Source organism: Crocodylus porosus, unplaced genomic scaffold (assembly GCF_001723895.1).
Source record: "Crocodylus porosus isolate Cpor-Errol unplaced genomic scaffold, CroPor_comp1, whole genome shotgun sequence".
Lineage (NCBI taxonomy): Eukaryota > Metazoa > Chordata > Crocodylia > Crocodylidae > Crocodylus > Crocodylus porosus.
Window position 1 is genome coordinate 6,600,852 of NW_017728950.1, and position 16,389 is coordinate 6,617,240.

The 16,389-nt window shown below is 39.9% G+C and overlaps 1 protein-coding gene and 2 long non-coding RNA genes across 3 annotated transcripts in view; 1 reads left to right on the top strand and 2 right to left on the bottom strand.

Moving 5' to 3' along the window:
* LOC109323713 overlaps positions 1-12,437 on the top strand; it is a 20,911-nt gene extending 8,474 nt beyond the window's left edge. The window contains exon 3 of the long non-coding RNA XR_002104726.1: positions 12,356-12,437. This is a non-coding gene — a long non-coding RNA (uncharacterized LOC109323713). The remainder of the gene's footprint in view (positions 1-12,355) is intronic.
* The window catches only part of SHC3 (SHC adaptor protein 3), an 88,023-nt gene that overhangs the window by 40,959 nt on the left and 30,675 nt on the right, over positions 1-16,389 (bottom strand). Inside the window, exons 2-3 of the mRNA XM_019555406.1 lie at positions 13,938-14,008; positions 887-950 (exon numbers count right to left, since the gene is read on the bottom strand). Of these exons, the coding sequence (XP_019410951.1) occupies positions 887-950; positions 13,938-14,008 (135 nt within the window). The remainder of the gene's footprint in view (positions 1-886; positions 951-13,937; positions 14,009-16,389) is intronic.
* Positions 7,491-10,626, bottom strand: LOC109323714. Its single transcript, XR_002104727.1, has 2 exons — positions 9,952-10,626; positions 7,491-8,042 (listed from the first exon to the last, which is right to left on the bottom strand). It is a non-coding gene; the product is annotated as an uncharacterized LOC109323714 (long non-coding RNA).

The window sequence follows — 16,389 nt, forward strand, 5'->3', positions numbered from 1 at the left end:
AGCACACACCAACTGCTGAAACTTCCTTAGCCTGACAAAGGGTTTTTGAACCCGAAAGCTTGCTTAATAATTGTTTTCCAACTATTTAAGTTGGTCTAATAAAAGATATCAGATTCACGCAAAGAACCTTGTCTGCCTATGTCCTTAGACCAGCACGGCTACAACCTACACCCCAGGGACATGGAAGGAGCATAACATCACCCATTTGTGACTGTAGCTTGTGTATGCATACCTGGGCTAGTTTTAGACTAGTTTGGGTAATGCAATGTGGCTGCTGCGCTGTTGAAGCTCATCATCACAGACTGTAAAACCCACTAAGGAGCTTGTTCAATGCTCAGGTGGTTAGCCTGTACTGAGCTCCAAACCAACCCAACCTAAATTATACAAAGTATTCAAGTCAGCCAGTCTGCATGAGCAACAGTCACAGCAGCGTAGATATACCCATATGGTTCTCAGTTCTCTCCTTGCTCCAGGTGGGATGATATCTGGGGTAGCTCTACACATGGTATAGAGTACTTCCCCCTTTGTCCTAGCTCAGGTGTAGTATACGGATGAAAGCAAGACTTCATCCACTCCCCTCTATGTGTGTTACCACCCATGATATGAAAACCTCTGTAGGAAAGGAAGGTGACTCAGTCCTTCCCCGTGCAGGTGCAAACACAGCAAACAATGACATTTTCTTAAATGAACTCATGTCAATAACTTTCTGTGAGAGGTACGGCTGAGAAGGAGAGAAAGAGATACATAACGGTGGCTAAACACAAATAAGCCTTTGAATTATTCTGGACCTGTCTTTCTTGGGCTAGTTTAAATGCTCCTGCATCTGGTTCCATCTAGGTTGCACTATGGAAATACAGCCAGCCTAACAAGAAGGAAAGAAAACTACCTTTCGTTTTTTGAAGGCTCCTTTGGCACCAGGCACTGCTTCACAAACACGGCTGATTGCTTCCCTGGAGAGACAGAAAATAAGCGTTTTAGGAAATAGATGTGTTGGTTTCATCATTATATTTTGGAATTGCACTGAAAGGGAATATTGACAGCTTAGCTCTTTGTGGCATTCACATGCATAGGTGAGAACTCAGTTACTAGTGAATCAGTTAGATCTTTTCGTACCAGTAAAGAAAATGTCATTTTTTGAGCAGCTTGAAAACAGATTCCATTTTTTCCAACTATGACTTGCCAGAAATATTCCTTCTTTCCATCCCCCTAAATTAAGCCTGCTTTGCTTTGAGATAAGAGAGCGATAATGTTTAATGCTGGCTTAAAGTGGTTTGAGAATCCATAGTAGGCAACCATCAAATCTCTGGATCATGGTGTACACGTAAGAGGTCTAGCCAGATGCCTGATGAATCAGTTTGTGGCTGACAATGAGTTCCTTATAAAATGAAGAACTAAGACTCTTCTCCAAAATGATAGAAGCTGCCAACTTCTCATGTATTTATCCTACTGTATTGTGTGATATCATATCTTAATGATACACTTAATTAGCAAACCCTTTTATAGACCACTTTAAAAATATGTTATTTGTTTTTGTTTTGCTTTTTTAATAGAAGTTAGTAACTAACATTGTTCTCCCTGAGAGTTGTACAGTTGAAGCAAAGCCATCTGGCTTCATATAATATCAAAACTTTCTAAAATACATGTTGCAAACAATCTCTGATATTGTGTTGTGACATAAGATTTTAACTGGTATTTGTTCATTATGACACACAACTTGTGGCTTTGGTTTTCCACTTCAAATACTTTTATGCTACCAACATTTTGTTTTAGGTTCCTAATAGCATTTCTTTCATTGGTCAATTAAGGCTGACAGGTTCAAAGTGAAATAAATGCATGTTCCGAAGAAATTTGAATAAAGAGAATGATTATATATTTCAAAATGAACCTTTGCAGATCATCCAGGTATAGATGAATATTAGTAGGTCTTTTCAGTATTTAACAATAAGTTAAGTGCAATAATTAAGTTATTAATTTTTGAAAATATGTTCATATGAATGCACAGTCATTCTTGTTAGATATTAGCATCAGTGCTGTAATAGATCTTTTGCATTAATGGATGTTGCAATGGCTCTACAGGGACTGTTAAAGGTAAACTGGAAAATATAACAATATTAAATATTAATAATCATTGCAGAGTCTTAACAAAGTACTATGTGTAGGTTTCAAAATGAACAAAGAGCATTTGCTTTCTACAACAAAATAATGTCAAAAAATAATAAATATGGGAGGAAATAGCACAGTCAGTCAGAAACAACCAAAACCTCAAAACCAAGCTGAAGAGTCATTACAAACTAAAATGTTATGTGAATTCAACCCTAACCCAATGATTGGTTCGTGTTCTGTAGCTTTCCTGAATGTGCGCATGTGTGCTTGCATACATACCTGTGATAGCTCAGCAAATTATTATATAGGTTTATTATGAAGTAGTGACTCTGCAACTAAGCTGTGATGCATTTTATCTAGGACCCAATCCAAAAACCAATAAAATCAGTGGAAAGATCCATGCTAGCTTCTACAGGCTTTGGATCAGGCCCCTTACACCAAGATTACAATTGCTCCATTTCACAGTACACTTATTGAATTTAATCATCAAATTCACCACAGTTGCTATTTATAGGTCGCGTGAATTTTCTGTGATGTATTTTAGATAAAAGAATTACTAATTTTCCCAAGAGAGCAATTCCAAATCAGCCCATTTTAAGAACTAACCATGGCATTTTCAGAAGCCAGCACAACAGAATGTCACACACATGTATGCCCTCATGACATCTCAGGCACGGGTCACTTTTGAGATATTAGACAGGGGTAAGTACATCCTCACTATAAGTATTTTCATTAATCCCAGGAAAACTGAACACATGCTTCAATTATCCAATGCTGCTTCCTTAGCCCAGATGCCCTCCCATGGCTCCCCATCTCTTTTCCTCGAACCCCTGTTCCAGGAAGATCTAGACCCTGCAAAGGGTAAGACCAGGGAACTGGGGGTCTTTCTGTTTCTCCACAGCCTATGACTGGTTCCCAGACTGTCTCTGAGAAATGGTGGGTAGCTACCGAGCTAGTCTGATGGCAGACTGCCCTTCCACACCATGGGTTTGTACAGACATTCAGGGAGGTTAGGAGGAGGTTGGATGACATTAAAATTGGCCATCCAATCTAACTTAGTTCCCCAGATGTGGGCCTTACACGTAGATCCCTAATTAGGTCAATATAAGTGTGAACCGTACAGAAGTTCCAGGAAGGTTAAATCAGTTCAAAAAATGGCTGACCTGATCTAATTTAACTCTACATCAGAGGTGCATGAAGTTAGATTGGGTGCATATAGATAGATATAACTGAACTTCTGTACATGGTCGGAGTGCAGCATCAGGGCTAGAAAAGTTCAGCTGCTGGCCCCAGCCCTGGGCCTCTGCCTTTCCCACCTCACCCCGGCACTGGGCTATTTTTAGCCCCCTCGTCCATCCCCCCACTCCTAGATGGACAACCAAACCTTTGTGGTCCAGCCAGGCCCACCCCACTGAGCCTGCCAACCCCCCCAATCCTGCAAGCCACTCCCAGTGCCAGTTTTACCAGCAGTCTTTAGTGCCAGGAGCCAACAGAAGTAAATCAGGGGAGAGGGGTAGGCAGGACTGGGAAAGGGTTGGTTCACCAGTGGAAGTAGTTTGTCGGGGGGGGAGGGCGGGGGATGCTAAAACTAGCCCCAGTGTCAGGGAAGGAAACAGGACCCCTAATCCCTCCAGTGAAGCTGCCATCCCCTCCCCAACCTCAGCTTACTTCAGTCAGGCTCCTGGGACTCATGAATACCAGTAAAACTGGCCCTGGGAGCAGTTCGTGAGGTTGGGGGCAGTTTGGTGGCATCAAGAGGGCTGATGGTGGGTCCAGGGGGCTTTGGTGGGATTGGAGAGCCTCTCTTATCCTGCCACCCCCTCCCAATCCCCTTAACACCCCCCATGGACTCCACTAACCCCCCAATTTTCCCAAGCTAGGTGGACCTTGCTAGCCACCCTGATCCCAAGCCATCCTAGACCCCACCAATACGCATGTGAATCCTACTAGCTCCCCCCAATCCCAAGCCTCCCAGCAGAGCCTGCTAGCCTTCCAGTACCTCCAAGTCCACCACTAACCCCCCATCCCATCTGCCCCTCCCCCTACTCCAATTTACCTTAGATCGGGGGTCATTTTTAACTTGCTCTAACCTTTCTGAACTGCTGGCTGTAATGTCTGTAAAAAGCCAAGAAGTTAGTGCAGAGTACACTATATAGCTTACCTTAGCTTACACACTAACTTCCCTTCATCTTGTCTTTCCCCTCCTATAATTGGCCCAGCTCTCCAAGATTTTGCAAATTTTACCAGTAGGATTGCTGTCTTGCTCAGCCTATTAAAATCTAATAGAAGTTCCTCCTCTCAAAGAAGATAGTCTTGTAGCAGAGGTAAATTTAACTTTGCCAATAAATTACCTAGAATCTACGCCCTTCCCCCAAACAAACAAAAAAAACCCCCAACTCCCACTATCAGACTATCAGGCAATAGGAGTCATGGGGGCGGGAGGCAGAGAAGTCAGTCAAATATTCCTGACAAAAACAACTTGCCTCTTTGGACTGGAGTTATTTTCTCCACCTTTGGTGTAGAGCTGTGTTTGTAATTTTTGGGCTACTTGACCACTGAGCCTGCAGGCTGCTGCCTGTCAGAGAGAATCGCTCCACTGTATATCCACCCAGCTGAGATTTCTGCTAGCTGACCTTATCAGGACTGAGCTTGGGCACAGGAATGCATTTGCGTGAAACAAAGTAATCTAATTTGAGTTGGCTGGTTCGATTATCAGCCCCCTGTCACAATCAAAGAGCTCCACATGTTTGTGCAAAAGAGGTGGTAAAATGTAGGAAAAACAGGTTTCGTGTATTTTTAAACAATAACGCCACGTTGCCATATTAGGATAAGGGCATTTGTCCATAAAACATCTTCATCTTGTTGACCTCAGGGTTTGCATTATGCATGTGCACTGGAAATGAAAAGAAGTATGCTGTGGAACTGAAGGAGGTGAAGACAGTACCCTTAGTTGTTATATATTGATCTGCTAAGACATGCCTGTCAAAATTAGTCTCACCTCCACCGTTGCTTCAACTGGTGACATGATTTTTAGTTATTGTGTGGAGCAGATGTATACTCAAGAAACCTCATGTCCACACAGTAAATTTACCAGCCCCAATGGCAGTGATTTCAGGTCCATTGTACAACTCCAAGAAGCCTGCCTTCTAAACTAGTAGCAGTGTAGCTGCATCCACAGCTGTGTTGTAGGTGGGCTACTTGCCAATGCCACTCAGCGGTCCTAATTAGACCTCCCATGGCACTGTGCAGAAGTGACTGTTCTGGTTCTGGACTAGAAGGCATCCTGCACAGAGCAATGCAGAGTGCTTGAGCATACGATTGCTGAGGATAAGAAGTCTGTTGCGTAGACATGGGCAATATTAGCAATGGGTTTGGTGAGGAATATTAGGAGTTTTGAGATCAATGCTAGTTTGTTTTTGAAACGTGCCTAGAGAAAGGTGTGAAACTGGAGCACCTGAACCAAAGTTTTCTCCACAACTCTGCCTCTGCAAGACCAGCTCTCCCAGGCAGGCATGGAGTTACCATTCTCAACAGAAGGCCTTATTGCTGCTGTGGAGAACTACAATATTTGCTCCTCTCAGCCAGCAGACATGCAGGCACTGGGGTACTCCTGTAACTATTTAAATAGACAGGCAGGCAGGGAGAAATCAGACGGCAATCCCTCCCCATTCTCCAATGACAGTGTAAGTGCCTGTGCAGGGTTGGCACCCATTCAAATAATTCTAGATCCACATTCAGTTGTATATTTACCCGAGTATGTTGGGAAAGTGACAAAGACTGAGACTTCTGCCTGCCTCCTGTGCCCATCCAGAGTGGGGAAAATATTTGCCTTTTTTTGTACCAATATCAAATTTGCAAAAGCCTAAGCAAAAAGTGAACCATATGTTGATATCTATACCACACCATAGCTGCTAGTTTGAGAGTACACTTATCTGACTTCTAAAAGTGCCAAACATCTGTCTGAAAATGCCAATGAAAAAAATCTCAGGATATATTTGCATGGCTAATCATTCCATAGACTTTGGAAATTTTGGTACAAGTATACTTTGTTCCTCAGCAGAGAAATGTGATTTGAAAGAATACATGAAAAACCTTTCTTTGGCATTTCATTAGGCAGACACTGATCTCAGATAAATACCAGATTATCTTGAGTTCTTGTAAAATTAGCTTCTGTGCAGACTGTAGCATGGACCACATACTGAGTTCCAAATCTGTCCCTGAGTATTTTCTGCTTTGCAGATGGTCATACTTTGAAGTAATTTTCTTGGCAAAAACCCATTGTAAATTTCCAGTATAGATTTCAGTCGGCAAATGTATCCAGCAAAGTGTTATATAGATGTAATACTGCACTTTGCCAGTCTGACATACAGAGCTTCAAGGTGTTTTGACACTTTTCTAAGACAGAAAAGGGTACCTTTTACATAGGCCTTATGGTCAATTTGAAAGGATGTTATCTTGGTATTTTTCATAACTTTCATTAATTTTGTTCTTGCTGCTATTTTTAGTAGCCCAAGTAAAGCCGAGACCTGTTTCTTTGGAAAGTACACTATCACGAGAATGTATCTTGCTTTGTTTTGGATTTTTCTGCCTGATACTATTTTTTATTTAATTCATTAACTGTTTCATTTTTAAGACAAGACAGCATTGGAACTGCTGTTTTGAGGATAAAGACAGACAAGCTTAAAAAGTCTGCACAGACTTTCCAGTTGTATATTAGGACAAAAAATTGTTAAATCAAATTTTACAATTAGCAACCTTGGCCAATCATGCAAGTCATTTCATGTATTCCAAGTTTCACCAGTAGGATTGCTGGCCTAATCCACCTACTAAAGTCCAATAGAAGTTCTTCCTCTCAGACAAGATGTTCCCATGGCAGAGGTATAGTTATTTGTCAGTTAAATTGCCCCCCAAAAAACTTAACTTCTTATTCACATTTCCCCACACTTCTAAGTATATCTTTCCCATCCTAATCGCTATGCCATGGGACTTCACAGGTTAAAAAAGATTTTCATAGATTTAATAGACATTAGGGCTGGAAGGGACCTTGGAAGATCATCGAGTCCAGCCCCCTACCCCAGGGGCAGGAAGTCAGCTGGGGGTCACAGGATCCCAGCAAGATAAGCATCCAATTTACTCTTGAGATTGCATAAAACATGTGTATACTATAGTACTGCCTAACAATTCAATTAATTTTCTTAGTGAAAGGAATTGTACATTTCTGGACAACTGCAGCAGGCAGTCCCTATTTATTTTAGAACAATTCTCTTTGCCAATTGTTTTAATAAACAAATCCACTACCACTTGCTAACACCTGCTGCAGAGAAACAAGGTCTGTATTAAAATTAAAAACAGCTTAATTCTGAAAAAAATCCCACAGAGACCAAAAGTAATTTTTCACAAATATATTTAATACTCAGAATAGCGTTTGTTCATTTACAACACAAGCAGTTAAGAAGCCAAAAAGGCTAGCTCTTACATACTACATGTAGTGACACTTTAAAGGCTGAGGGGCAAAGTAAATTGGCCTGGTAAGGCTGGGGCTTAAAAAAGTAGCTCATGAAAACAGAATGGAGAGTAGGGAACCCAATGCTCAATGGCTGGTGAAAAGAAGTAGTGTTGGGCAGGTGGGAATGGTCCTAGGGATATGACTGGCAGAGTGAGCTCCTGGAGGCAGTCACATGGAGGTGAGCCAACTCAGAAAAATGGCATGGTAGGCAATGCTTACAGTGGAGTTGAAACAGAAGAATGTAAACTAGCCTTCCTGCACAGGTCACAGAAAGCATGAAGAAGAGAGGGTTTGTAGAATAAGCTTGCAATAACAGGTCTGGTAGCCAGGTTGTAGTAAACTTATATGGTGAGAGAGAAAGCCATTCCTCTTTCTCTTCCTTTCAGCATCATGCATTGTTTCTTGCAAACAAGCTTCTTTAAATGTGATGGATCTGAAAAAGCAAACCAAAAACTAATTGCCCACTCTGTCCTTGACACTGTTTATAGCCTTTATACATGATTAGGACTGCATACCATATAGAGAAAAAATACCACCTTGCTAATGATTAGATACACTTAACTATGTATCTAACTGATAGCTGTCTTAGCTAGTGTATCTAACTTATAGCTAGGGACTAGCTAGGGACTAAATTGCGGTTTCACGGAAACCACAAAATCCACAAAAAAACCCTAAAAAAAAAGTTCTTATTAAGTCTTCCCCTTCCAGGTGGGCCTTGCAGCCCTCTTGGGAGGGGAAGGCACCAGCTGGGAGGTCAGCACAAAGGGAGAAGCAGACAAGATGGTGGCTGCCTCTTTACTTCCTCCCCACGGGGCCGCTCCACCAATCAGCACTGAGGGGTGGTGTAAGACTAAGGGCAGCCAGCAGTCAAGTTGGCAGCTGCCCCCTTGTCCTTCCTCTCCCCTGGGGCCTCTCCACCAATCAGTGCTGAGGGGCGGGGCCTCTGCTAATTACCACTGAAAGGCGGGGCCATCACAAAATGCCTGCAAAATGGGCTCTTCATGTTGGGACAAAGCCACAAAACTGGTTTTGTCTTGCCGCAAGTGAAGTTGATCCCTGCTCATAGCTGGTGTATCTAATTCATAGCTAGGTACATATCAAATGACCCAATAGTAAGGGCAGTCGTATTGCTGCTCTTGAAACCTCTGTCTTAGGCATGGGATACTCCCAGACTGGCTTCACCATCACATTTCTGAGGTCATCATGGTTTAGCCATGGCAATTTCAGCATGCAAGGGAGTGATGTGGTTAGCCCTCTGTATGGCTGCCTTTGTTTCCCCATTCTGAATGACCAAGTACCAGTTTACAGCTGAGTCAAGAGCAGTGTTTTGTCCCCCTGCAGGTCCAGATACAAGAATTCAAGCCCCCTTCAGGATTTGGGCCAAAAGATGCCTACAGTTTCGCCCTCAAGGGCATCATAAAAATAATGTCGACATATCCTTAGCCATGCCTAGGATGGCTAGAATAAAAGTGTGAGGAATGGATTGGCCATTTTTTCTCATTAATATAGAGCTGCCATATTTTAGTTAAATTAACCCAAATACTAATTAACACACCGCTATTAAAAATCCATTAAAAAGTAGGTGCTGAATATATAAAGCATATATAATCTTTTTCTTGTAATATTTTCATGTTGCTTTCTGGATGTATGTGGGGAGATGAAAATAATTCCTCATCAGTATCCTCTACTTTATTGAGTACATGTATCTAGTACTGTAAATCACTAAATACCTAAATACTATCCATGATTACTGGTACATATTAGTAGCGGGCACTATTTCCATACTGAGCACATTTCTGGTTATGAAGCTCATGAACAATAAATTACTACAGCACTTTATACTAATAGGAATCTTCAGACTTCAATTGGAGGTTCACGAAATACTTGAAGAACATTATCGCCGCAAATGTGGCCTTTTAACTGCAAACCTGAGTAGTGAGTAGTCAAGAGCTGCACTGCCTATGAGGAGTACACATGAGCAAAGCAAATTGTCTGCCCTGGTCTGTTGTTACAGATTATGAGTATAGCCCCGTCCCTGGTTTGCAGTCCTCCCTGGGGAGCAAAGCAGCAGTGAGCAGTCCTGGGATTCCTCAAAGATCAGCAACTGCACAACTATGAAAGGAAGAGAAGCTTCTTATACAAGAGCAGGCAGAGGGGTGCTTGGCAAGCTGTGCAGGATTTCCAATCGGTCTATTCAAATCCTCTACATCACTATCCCAATTTCAAAAGCTGTGGTACAGAAAGTACTCGTGACTCTCTATGGCACTTTCCAAGCAAAAGGAGTGAGGAAGAGGAGACAAGATTGGGAACATGTATAGGATGTGTTGGGTAGCATATGTTACCTAACTTTCTTCATAAGCTATAATAGAACCATTCTTCTCTTCCAGTGGCTTTCTTTCTCTTGGAGATCCTTGTTGATAATGAGTTTCTGCAAAGAAGATAAATACAGTTTAAAGAAATACTGTATCTAGTGAGCATCCACATAAATTAATGGTGGACCTGAGGCCAGTTCTGAAACATGGGAGAAAAAGTGCACACTTAAACTTTTGATTTAGTTCCTTGTAAAGGTAGGCTCCATCTAAAAAGTTTCAGTCAGGATCTAGTTTCAAATTGTTCAGCCCCAGGAAGTTTAGGGAGGGGATTAGTGTCAGGGGATTGGATTCAGGCCCATCACTAATACATGTTATTTCAATCCTGTGATCTACGTACTATTAACAGAACATGCAACACAATGTTTCACTCAGCATGGTGAGGTATGATTTTCAGCTGTTGCATGCATTAAAGAAATTGCGTTCAATTAGATAACAACAACACTGAGCATGCAAGCCTTGTACTTCAGTTACCTATAGTAGGACAAACTGCATGCAACATAATTATAATTCTGTTTAATGTATAATACACTCAAGCATGCAACGGTAGCTGAGACTCATAATATAAAGAGACTGAATGATGAGCATACAGATGTGGACACTGATGTATTAGATGAACTATAAACACTCCATGTGTTGCAAAAATATTTTTACCTGATTTTCTTAAATAAAAATGTTTGACACAAATAGGCTGGCCACAAAACTTTAAAGGCCCCTTTTAGTGGTGATGGTGGAGAGTGCCATGGTGTATTCAGAACCAGCTGCCAGCTGCTTTTAGTTCAGTTATCTAGCTTGCTCCTCTTCTTGGTTGAAAATGATTTTTTTCTGTTTATCCCAGGCAAATTAACATACTTCATGGGTGCCAAGAATTCTCTTGGATTGTTATTGATGCACTTTATGAATTCAACTGCCTTTTATTTTACTATGATTCACACCTGCTGACACTTTTGCTTGAATATCCATTTATCAGTTCAAAGATTCACATAAACGTTGTGAAAGAAAAAGGAGAGTACAAGTGACCAATACTGCTCTAGTTCTCTTGCTCATGTAAAAGCTGAGAGCTTCAAATTGCACAGTGATGAAGGAAAAAAAACTCATAATTACCCACTCATTTCTCTCTAAACCACATCCAGGAACAGAATCTTTCTGGGTAGCACTATGGCTCTCGGTACCCTACTAATAGCATGGTGAAAGTTTTCACCCATTCACTGACTTCACTTAACAGGAAAAGTTAATTTGTTGTTAAAAAATTAATATTTACATGTTTAAAAATTGTGGGGGGAACAATTTAAGGGTCAGAATGTAATGCACCAAATAAAGTAATGTGAAATAGCAAAAGTATTCTACAAGGAACCCCAACAAGAGAAGAAATCCCTGTAAATCAGTGGTTTTCAAATTTTTTTTCATTTGTGGACCTCTAAAGAATTCTGAATCAAGGTGCAGGCTCTTTTGAATTGTAGGTGTGAGTATTCACATACCTTTGATTGATCATAGTCATCTCTTGTGGACCCCTCAGACATTGTCTGTGGACCCCCAGGTTGAAAACCACTGCCCTAAATGAATCGTCTTTAATCTGGGGTTTCACGCCAGGTCCTATAATCACTGTCAGAGTTTTACATGTGTGTTTTGTTCCTACCTGTACCTAGATGTCTAACTATCTGATTAACAATAAAGATGATATTTTAAGTGATGTAGGATATCTAATTCCCACCTAGTTCCCATGCACTTCTAATGAAATTCCAGTATCTAATTGCATTAGACAGCTTTGAAAATCTTAGTCATATTATTAATAGTTTTCATTTCTATAGTACTTTCTATCAAAGGATTTAAGTGCAGTTTATAATTATCAATTTAATTAGTCTCACAACCCTATGAGATTCAAAGAGATGGCGTGGCTTGTCCAAGGTGATGCAAGAAAGTCCACAGCAGAGCCAGAGCCTCCTGACTCAGCTCTGTGAGTCTACTTTTGACAAGGCTACTTGTGACTTTTTGACCCTAAAGATGAACAGAAACATCAAGTGAATTAGAAGTCTGTTTTTTTTCCACTAAACAATATAGATGATCAAATATATGGTATTATCCGAAACTTTTCTCTCCCTCCCAACCCCCAAATCATGTTATTTTAAATGTGCCATCATTGGGTAACATGTTCAGCTATCAATTTTTGAGGCTTTTGAATTTTGAAATTTTTCTCAGCTCTGCAGGGTACAGAGAAAAGTAGCAAAAAACCACACAAAAAATGACAATTCCTGACTTGGCAGGCATAGCACCACAGCATATATAATGTTTAGTAAATTATGAAGGAAAAGATAGAGAGGATTTTATACAGCTTGGATGTGTCTACATGTGCATTTACATCACATTAAATTTACTGCAGCACAAATAGGCTGCCATCTACACATGCAGGCATTAAGGTGTATTAATGCTGTGCGTGGTCTGATTTGGGACTAAAGTTAGTCCCGAGTCAGTCCACACACACACAGTGTTACTGTGCAGTAACTAGTCAGGCATAAATTTGATACCTGCATGATGCAGGTATCATATTTATGCACAAATCAGCTTAAGTCACCATAGTTACTGTGCAGTATGGGCATGCACATGTATATGCGCAGCCATACTGCACAGTAATTTAGGTTACTGTGCAGTAAATGTACATGTGTAGATGTGCCTATTATGACTAAAACATAGAAGTACTACAATTAGAGTAAATACAGGTTATTGGAGGTTTGGTGTTTGATTTGTAACTAAAGGCAGAGTAAACCAGTCAGGGCATGATAATTTGCTGAAGGGAATTACATGATTCCCTTCTATAACATGGATCTGATCTTGATCCTTTCTGGTTCTATGCATATGTACATGTCAACATTCCTATACAAATGCCAGTGAGTGACCATGAAGGCTGAAGCTCAGATATCTGAATTTTGGGAAATATGATTCCTTAATAAGAAATAGGCTTGTATGTGAGAAACCAAATGACCAGATGAGGCACAGGTTGTTGTAGGCTCCTGTATGGACATTAATCCAAGCCATTAAGTATTTTGAGGATCAGTGGAATGAGAAAAATGCAAGTTCAAAATTTAGTGGCTGCTTTAAAGTTCATCCAAAGGCTCTCATGACTTTGGCTGGCTTCAGATTAGGCTCTAAGAGATCACAATGAGGCATTTGCATATGTAGCATCATTTTTTCTTAAATATCAGAAAACTATAATCGCAAATGGCAGTCAAAACAGGAAAATAAGTCAGTATTTTGTTCCTTGATGACATTTTCTGTGTTCCACATATGGTCAATGGCACAAGAAAATGCCCAGCATGTTGTTAAATATGCCTTACTTCAATGAAAAAAACCAAAAGTACATTTTCACAATTAAAGCCAAAAGCATCCACATATTCGGAAAGCAAAATAGACATAACACTCCCTAGGTGTCAATGATGTTGCTTTAGATCAGCAAGTATGGCTCAGTATTAATGCCAGAGTCGGGTCTTAAAACTTGTTAATAAAGAAGAATGCAGGCAAAAAATGTACAGAAAAAAAACAGTGACAAAAATTAAAGCAAGGTTTGGTTAATATTCGCATAAAGAACCCTGGCATGCTTAATTATAATAAGCCATTCTGAACTATTATAAACTAATATCATTTATCCTTCCAAAAGGTAAATCAAAATGTGCCGCCTGGGTTAGAACTAAAAACATTTTTACGATGGTAAAAAACAGGTGATAAGTCAGTTAAAAAGATTCTCATTATGAATATACTTATCTTTTGAAAGAGAATGGTATGAATCTGATACCTGTTCTTGCTGGGTTCCCTAGAAGATCTAAGACATCCACTCATAAATGCAAAATACCACTGGCTCAAATACCTGAACATTACATTATATATTTTTTCTTCTCCAGTTCTAAGCTTGACTATTTGGATACAATCCAAAGAGTTAACTATGTACATTTATTGGCAGAAAGTCTTACCTTGTAATCTGTGTTCTAGTATTGAAGTCAAGAGATCTCATTGAGCGTAAGACCTCTATGCACCCCAAGTACTGTAGGGAGAAAGAAACAGTTGTAGCATGTGTATTATAAGCACTGTTGAGTTCTAGGAGGAAATACAATTAATCAATAAACATTATTGTACAGTCTTTGTTTTACAACTGTTTTTTCTTGCTTGTAACCTGGATTTTCATTACTATATTCTAGGTCAAAGTATTATTCCATATCCACTACATTTCAGTTAACATTCTGGTACACTTTTTATATCTAGTCATTGTAATACATAATTCATAATGTAGTCCTGTTCTTTTGAGTATTTCATTCACATTAATAATACCTTTTTCAAATTTGTATATATTCAAAGGACAAAACACAAAAAGGTAGTTGTGCCAAAATATGCCAATACATAATCACATCTAACTTCACATTATAATATACTGATCTATATATTATGGGCCAGATCTTTCAAAAGTCAGGTACACAGCTGCATGCAACCGCACGTCTATTCACATATTGTATGGATGAGTGGATAGCTAGAAACAGTTATTTGCACATATGCTTTTCCCTGGACTCTTAAGTATCTATGAGAGGCAAAGTGTTTTTGATGATACTTTATTGGACCAACTATATTTGGGACAGATGTTAGCCAAGCTTTCAGGAACAAATGTTTAAAAAAAACCCCCCAAAAATGCACTTTACCAGAAGAAGCAGAGAGTTATTTCAACCTGGCTCCACAGCATCTGTATTGATCAGGTGCTTCAGTGGAGCTTTTTGGCATTTCTATCTAAAACTGGTTCAATCAGCTATTAGGTAAACGTGCCAAAAAGCCCCACTAAGGTGCCTGATCTATACAGACATTGGGCAAACCGGGTTCAAATAACACAATGCCTTTTCTGGGCGTGTGCTTGGGTTTGGTGCAGGAGCACACAAAGTTTAAAGTACAGCACTGTTTTGGTTTTTTTACATCTGTAAGCAGCCAAAGTGCCATTCTTCAGGTCTAGGAAAGTAGCGTGCCTGTGGATCTGAAAGCAAGTCTTACATCTCTTCCAGCTATGAAGTTGGACCCTTAAAAGATAGATACTACCTAAAAAGAATATTTCCTGGACCATCATGGCTACAACACACCAACCTTACAACTTCTTAGATATGGTTCTTTAAAAAATAGTTTTTTAGAAGACATAAAAAGCAACATGATCCTTTAATCAGCTGGTTGTTACTTCAGTAAAGAAAATCCCAGAGAGGACATGTGGACCATCATTATCCATTATTCTAAAGATAATCTTGCAAAATTAGAAATACTTTGGTCAGGCAAAGTCTAGCACTTGGAAGTCTGAATGCAATCTGTCTTACTGTTACAAGTAAATACTTTTATTTAATACTGTTACTGAAAAAGGATCATATTAAAAATATGCTAAGAAATGATCATGCCTAGCAATTACTTTGATAGAAATATATATATATATAGAGAGAGAGAGAGACAGAGAGACAGAGAGAGAGACAGAGAGAGAGACTGATTTTTCAAAAAGCCAAACAACCGTATAATTGCACATGAAGATATTTACACCTTACTATAACCTATATTATGTGTTTCTTGGTAAATGTAAGTATCCAGTTAGACATAAATGCCCTAGTTCTCTATTTCTCTATTGGTTCAAATTCATGCACAAGGGGAAGAGTAGGCATAGCAGAACCCCAGTCTATCACATCTCTCAAAGCACCCTTTTCTCCATCAGGAGTGAAAGACTGGTAAATATAGGAGCTGGCTGTTACCTCTGGCAGGACCTCACAAGTGGAAATTCCTTCTACACAAGGGAAGAATGAGAGGAAATTTCCCAATTGCAAAGTCATTTCCCAAAAAAAGACACTATGGGACCAGAGTCTCCAGTCTGCTGAGGCCACAATTCACTATTTGCAAGTACAAACATTTGTCATGTACAATCTGCAGTAATTGTGTGTGCACACCAGATGTACAATTACTCACCAGATCTTTTGACAGTCAGGCCCCGTGAAGCACATAGATAAAGAGGGAGAGTTATAGACAAAGGGCCCATTACTTCACTGTTTCTTACATCAATGTAACTCCAATGAAGACAAAAGAACTATGCTGATCTCAAACTGCTGCTGAAACAGAGTGGAGATTCAAGCCCACATTTTTGCATTATGGATTGGTAGCTGTCCAGAAGTCTCATCAGGGAAAAAAATTATACTGAATTTATGAGATTTTAATTGAAAAGCCTGATAAAATAAATAGCAAAATATTTTTATGGGTTGTTTTCGTAAGTCCAGCATAATTTATTACTGTATATTGTTTATCCCTATCAAATGTTATTGGAATCACTGAATTTCATAGATTTCATAGACATTAGGGCTGGAAGGGACCTCGGGAGATCATCGAGTCCAGCCCCCTGCCCAAAGGGCAGGAAGTCAGCTGGGG